The 6920-nt window shown below is 35.7% G+C and overlaps 1 protein-coding gene across 1 annotated transcript; it reads right to left on the reverse strand.

Annotated features, from left to right (window-relative positions):
- Positions 1 to 797: 797 nt before the first annotated feature.
- LOC145744928 (serine/threonine-protein kinase PLK3-like) lies at positions 798 to 6365 on the reverse strand. Its single transcript, XM_082562902.1, has 10 exons — positions 5769 to 6365; positions 5098 to 5334; positions 4655 to 4866; positions 4429 to 4573; positions 2995 to 3144; positions 2478 to 2904; positions 2145 to 2328; positions 1870 to 2035; positions 1584 to 1748; positions 798 to 1472 (listed from the first exon to the last, which is right to left on the reverse strand). Exons 1-10 carry the CDS (start codon positions 6321 to 6323, stop codon positions 1296 to 1298), a joined length of 2418 nt encoding a protein of 805 aa, XP_082419028.1. The 5' UTR covers positions 6324 to 6365; the 3' UTR covers positions 798 to 1295.
- Positions 6366 to 6920: the final 555 nt, after the last annotated feature.

The following is a 6920-nucleotide window of genomic DNA, read 5'->3' on the forward strand; positions in this document are numbered from 1 at the left end:
TACAGTAAGCAACAGTAAGTATATAAATAAACTTATCTTAAACATCTAAATTATTAAAAAACAATAAAATTACTTTAGAATATTTATTTTACTCGTTAACATTTTTTCGCGCTGCGAACTGCTGACGTCACAGTTAAAACACATGGCATTTGTTGACAGCATAAATGTGGTATCCGCAAATAAAATAAAAATCTATTTTACCAAAATTTAATTTGCCCGAAAAATGGCCAAAAACATTTTATAGAAAGTAGCATTGCGATAACACATTTGACCAAAAAATATATACTCGAAAAATAGAGTAGTTAGTTATAAACCGATTTTTAAAAATACACAATATCAAATCGTAAAAAAGCCAACTCATAAAAATGCAAGATATGCTAGTTACCGTAATTTTCTAAAAATAACTCAAAATTTTTCCCTAATTAAATACGCTTTCACATGACCTTGTATTTGCACTTGAATAAAATTTTACAATACAAATCGTACGAGCTTTCTAAGCACGAGCTATTACGTCAGAAAGTAGCGAGATAAATTTAACTCTGTATCACATGATCTAACCTACAGCTCACGTGAATATGGTAAGGTAAATATAATAACATGATTTTCAATGTCTCCCCTAATACAAACTACGTCATCACATTTAAAAATTTCCAAGTTGTACTGTAATTTCTAATGACGAAGCAATTTTCATGAACCAAATTTGCAGGACATGACTGTAATACTGAATGGAGCTATATTCAAAAAACTAAACTTGTTATATTAAACTTAAAAATATAAACTTAATTATTGTGACGAAATTTTATTTGACACAAATGTTTAGCACAAAATATGATTCGAAATAAATTTGCTCAAGTTCTGAAACAAGTAAAAAAATCAATAATAAATAAACTGTAAAGAAAATACAAGAAAAAATAAGTTAATTAGTTAATAAATAAAAAAATGAACGAATGACAAAAAATCAAAAGTCGTTAAGTTAATGTATTAATAAATAAATATAAAAAGGAAATAAGTTAAAGAAAGAAAAATGTTTTGATAAACAAAATAATAAATAATTTTAGGAACTTCGCAGCAGCAAACATTTTGAACCTGATAACTTGACACTAGCGGCGCAATAGTCGAATAAAATCGAGAAAATAAAACAGCAGTAAAAATTAATTTTTAACCACAGGCCTCTTAACTTTACAAGTAGAATGAGAATTTGTATTTTAGACGAGTTTTTAGCAGATAGGGCAGTATAAATAGAACAGTATTGCATTTTGAAACATCTTGTTTGTTGTAACTTTGAATAGGGGACCTTAGATTGCACAAGTATCGGATACCTCCTTGTAAATTCCACAGAAAGGATGAGTGTTACAATTGACTTCATCAAAAATATGGTGAAACTCGGTATGTACCATAGCTAGCTTCTGTTGTGTAGCTTTATCAGCTTTGCTAGCGAAATTAGATGCATCATATGTAGAAGACTTTTTTTCCTAAATCAAAATATACAAAGTTTAAAAAATCGAACATTGTAAAGTTTATGTGACAAAATTAAAAATTCTAAACTAGTTTTTACTAAATAAAAAATTAAAGCATTTGCTTACCGCGTCAACTACAGTAATGAGCATGGAAGAACGTTTGTGAAGAGAGCTGATGTTAAACTTAACATGGTCGCCACTGAAGTTAATTTGAAGGGTACCATTGCTAAGATACATAGCAACATATTCGTCAGTTCTATGCCAGGTAAGTAAACGTGCACCATCATCGACCTATTAACAGAAAAAGACGTTTTAATATAAGAAAAATGTAACCATATTTTAATATTTATATAAGGTTGAAAATAAATTTTTAATTAACTCTTAGACTTGAGTTTTTAGACTTGTAATTTACCGGTGAAGCGTTTTTGGGGAGCGATGAATTGACAGTCAGGTTTTTGTTCATGTAAATAATAAAGTTTTTCAGCATGTTGGCGTAACCTTCAAGACATTTGGGAACAGAGTCGGTTGTGAATCGAATAACAGAAGATTTGTTTTCAGAAGAGGAGTATTCCATATTTCTGAAAGAAAAATTTATTGTTTAGCAAATTGTGTACAATATTTTTCAATTTTTAAATCAAACACAATAAATGGTAAACTTTTATAATATTTAGTTTATGTTTTACTTACTTTCCGTCTGCCAGCATTGAAATATGTTTTCCGTCGTTAAACAGAGCACAAATTCGTCCATTGGACAGTTGATATCCAAAGCCATATCTGTTGGAGTAATCAACCCATTTGCTCACCCAGGTCGACGAGCTATTTTTGCTGAAAGTAGATTTAGGCTGTGCAGCAGAAAAGTTGGTGTTTTCAGCTAAGATAAAAATAGGAGAATCGTAAATTAACTTATACAAGCCGTCACTGATTAAATCTAACAACTTTTTTACTTTTATTTAATCCGTTCCGCCATTTAAGACCTACACGAATTTCAATTTTCGCAGAATTCAATATCAAAAATCTCACCTTGTTCGGTTGTTGTTGTAGCTGGGCTTCGGGCTTTGCTTGAAGTATTCACCATTAATGCATTGGCAGCAACACGGGCGCACTTTCCAGGTGAAGGCACTTTGCCTAATTTCTTCTGCAGTTTATTCGCAATGTACTTAATAGGACTTCGAGTGCCGCTTACAACTGATTTCACTTTGACTTGGTCGCAGTTTGAGATTGGGGATATCGGGGTTTTATCCACTTGAAGTTTGTCGTCGTATACCTCACTGGGTTTAACACCGACTAGGGTTCGGGAATTGGTGTCGGGTGATACTGAGATTATGGGAGTTTTGGGTAGAACTGGGGTAATGGGGCAAACTTTAATCGCTTCGGGAGTAACACGGCTGATAAAAGAAGGCCCAGTTGGAACTGGAAAAGTTGATTTTTTCGGCAAGTTAGATTCGTTCTGATAACATAAAATAAATATTTAAAAATATTATAATTCACAAACTTGTTAAATGACATTCTTAAAAGATAAGTTAAAATGTTATCTTACCTTTGTAAAAAACGGGTGCTTTGTGATTTCACTCAAAACCGGTCGACTTTTGGGTTTAGGTTGAAGCATCCAGCAGATAAGGTCAGCGGCCTCTGATGAAACACTTAACGGGATTTTAAAGCTGTTTTTCAAAATACACCGGTAGGTCTCCTACAAAACAAAACAGCAAATGATTAATTCGTTGTTTTGTACATTAACATTACAATAATAACGGCCGGAAAATGGCAGATATATTTTCGGTATAGCCTACAGCGCATTACAATTTCTCAAGAGTAAAGTTAACTCATCCGTTGGGCAGATTAGGCAGCTAAGTTTATTTCTATCTTTTATGACGCATTTGTTATTAAGTTACGCACCGCGTATAGAATCAATTCAAGTTCACGCAGTCAAGCATGGGGAAACCTATTTTTTATTCACCCGCGTTAAATTCTCAGGTACGTCATACGAATACGTCTTTTTGCGCACGAAATGTAGTACACCAAGGCGTGTGCCCAGGCTATGTAAGGAGAAAGAGTGCCCGTAATAGCAGAAACTTACCAGTTCGGCGTGGGTTCAACCAATACGATATACAAAGATAAATATTACTCACCCATAGCATAACATAGCTATTTGACATACCATTAAAAAGAAAAGGTCTGCCTAAACGTTTATTCTCAATAATTGACTATTGGCCAAGCCGCGCGCGCAAAGTGTAAGTACTGGTCCAACAGCCCTATATTGGACACACGCGGTTTTTAATGAGAAACTGATATTTCCTTACGTTCATCTGGTGAGGAAATTGTTCAGCTATTTAAACTTTTTAAAGCTACAAATTGACATCTACGTAAAACAATCGGCCAGATGTGACAGTGGCGGACAAAACGACCTGCGAGTATAACTAAAGTTACTGTTTTCGGTTTTAAATCGATACCAATTACTAACGGAAAGGTGACGCATCGTACTTAAAGCGAAAACATTTTTCTCAGACACGTTATTTTACAGCAGGAGAGTCTGTTATTTCAAAACAGAATGTGACGTCACAACCACAAGAGTAGGTGAGCGCGCGACTCATGGCTTTTGATCACCAGAAAAATGTCAACCGACTATAGAAGCCCGACTATTTGAAACTGCGGTTAGGCGGGCCACACAATAGCCTTTAGGTTTCGAAAGGCGGTAGTGGGGGGCGGATATCAAACATACCATTTCAACGCAATTACAAAGTCGCGCGCCGCGTCTGATAAAAAACTGGAAAGTTTTATTCGTTTCGCGTCGGCTGGTAAATTGCAATTTGAATCATAGACGAGGTATTCGACTGCGTATTTTTTACCGGTTTCCCATTCCTCCGCGGTCGATAAATAATCAATTTGAAAATAGACTCGAGATCGATATCAAAATATTACTCTTCAAATATTACACCTACTTAAAAATCACCAAATAAAAAGTTGTTATTCTTACCCGGAGACATGCAGTTTCAAAAGGTGGTTTCCCGACAAGTAAAGTGTAAAGAAGACAGCCTAATGCCCAAACGTCGGCCTCTACACCGTGGCCTTGTCGTTGTAAAACTTCTGGTGCTATAAAGTTCGGTGTCCCACAAATTGTACTAAAAAATAAAACGAATTTAAACTTGTTGGAAAAATTTATAAGGTGTGTATTTACATAAGCCAAAGGCGTTAATATTTACCTTTTCTTTCCCCATTCAACCCTGGTCGCAAGTCCAAAGTCGCCAATTTTAACAGTCATGTCTTCAGTTAAAAGGATGTTGCCTAACTTCAAATCTCGATGGATGATCCCTTTTCCGTGAAGATGCGAAAGTCCGGAGATAATTTGGAGGATAATTTTCGACACTTCCGATTCGCTGAGGTAGTTTTTCTTACGAAGGTACTGAGCAAGGCTCTAAAACAATTTAATTGACAAGTTAAAATCAGTTATCGACCGGTTAGTGCGTCTTAAGGTACGCTGGGGAATAGTACACAACTGCCTTATAAGAAAACTTAGCAATATTCAAAAGTTAAGGTAGGTACAAACTTATAACTTGATCGAAAAAATCAATACAAAATAATTTACGCGTGAATTTTTAATTTAAGTTGGTTGAATTTCGTAATAAAATTAAGGCCTATTACTCACCTTCTTCTTGCAAAGTTCAAGCAGAATACAAATCATCTCTGAGTCCTCAAAGCTATCGTGGTACCCGACTATATTAGGGTGACCGCTTGATTCAGCTAATAACTCGATTTCGATATCGACTTTGCTACGTTGTTGTGGTTTGGTAATTCGTGATTTTTCGATCACTTTTGCTGCGAAGCGTTTCTCGTCGGCCATGCTCTCCTTCTGTACAACTTCATACACCCTCGCGAAACCACCCTATTAAAAATTAACGGTAAATTTATGACAAAATATTGACAAAGCAATTTAAACAGTTTCCGACATATTTAATAGGCGGCCAATGTTTGTTTAGGCGCCATACCTATCCGTTGCAATGGTTTGGTGAATTATTAAAATACATTGGTACCATATCAGGTGATTAGAAAACAAATAAACTATAGACACGCCTTCGCTTGCGTGTTTACATTTAAAATTTAAATAATTTTGACAAGGCACAATGAACGTCGTTGTAACAAGACCCGAGTGAACAACGCTCAAGAGCCAATTTAATTTCTATTTTTAAAAGCTTTACGTCAGACGTCCAGCTGTAAAACACTTCGGGTCATTTTGCCGCGCGAACTTCGAGTTTACGACTTTCACATGGCAGCGAAATATCTTAAAATAACACAAACTTGAAACTGAAATTTATTTACCTTGCCAAGGAGATGTCGTTTTTCGTAGGTGATCTGTGAAACTGAGTCGTAAAGACGTCTGCTTTCGTTCACAGATTGCTCCGATTTTGATGACGTAAGCCTACACCTTCGCGAATGGATGTCTTCGATTGGAACGGCTGTTGGCGCGATTCTGCGCGAGGTCGGCTGTACGCTCGAAAGTTCGGGTATTTGATTGTATCTGCTGTTGTTGTTATTTAAGTTATTGTAAAAAGAGGATTTTGGAGGGAGGCCTTCTGATTTTCTTCGCACCTGCACCTGTTCGTCGCAACACGATGAAGCGGCGGATGAATATGCCGAGGTCTCGGGACTAATTCTCGAGTGAAGGCTTGAAAAGGCTGACGACGCGGTAGAACAGTTTGACATTGGTCGTGAAATGTCGTTTATTCGATCAAAGGAACCTTGAAATTTGCCCGAGCAGATTCCGCTGTCTCTTTCTTGGTTTGCTTTTAAGTTTTTATCCATTTGATAACTTGATTTAGCGCTTAGCTCTGTTGCATTTGATAGACAACGTGCTTGTGATAGTACATCGCACATTTTGTTTGATTGTTTAATAAGTTAAGATTTAATAAATAGAAATACAAATCTGCACAAATAAAAGAAAACATTTTACTTGAGTATAACACAACTAGTCTACCTTTCTTGGCTCTGGCACTCTGCTTTGACAACCAACCTGCTGTGTACATCAATATATGAAACAGAGGGAAAAAGAAAAAAAGGCGATTTTTTTTCGCGTTTTTAAGTTGCCCGAAATAATTAATTCGAGAGAGAGAGCGAAAGGGAGAGAGTTGCCTATCATGGCGCAAGTCTACGGCATGTCCCTCTCCCATGCTTTTTATCAATTAGAAAACGGCCTGGTTACAAGTTGGAATGCCTTTGTTGTTAGTAAATAAATAGCGACCATTTTTGTTTGTTTTAAAAACCTGTCCGTCGTTTTGATGAGTCTATTAGACACTACACATACGAATTAACATCCTTATCTTGGGATAAGCAAATACAGTAAAATGAATTCAAGTCTTTAAAAGCAAAATCGTTTAAGATAAAACATACCGAAAGTCACTTGAACTAAATGTTTGATGTAACTGAGAGCCAGTTCATTAATTTCACGTGAACAGTTTTCACATTCTTATTATT

Source organism: Corella eumyota, chromosome 3, assembly GCF_963082875.1.
Source record: "Corella eumyota chromosome 3, kaCorEumy4.1, whole genome shotgun sequence".
In the NCBI taxonomy this organism is placed as follows: Eukaryota; Metazoa; Chordata; class Ascidiacea; order Phlebobranchia; family Corellidae; genus Corella; species Corella eumyota.

What these genes read in the sequence shown, in the direction of transcription:
- LOC145744928 (XM_082562902.1), bottom strand. Translation starts at nt 6,323, where the DNA reads ATGTGCGATGTACTATCACAAGCACGTTGTCTATCAAATGCAACAGAG. An exon ending in AACGACATCTCCTTGGCAAG is followed by an intron (nt 5,335 to 5,768) that starts GTAAATAAATTT and finishes AATTTTTAATAG; the next exon opens with GGTGGTTTCGCGAGGGTGTA. An exon ending in AGCACCCGTTTTTTACAAAG is followed by an intron (nt 2,905 to 2,994) that starts GTAAGATAACAT and finishes TTATGTTATCAG; the next exon opens with AACGAATCTAACTTGCCGAA.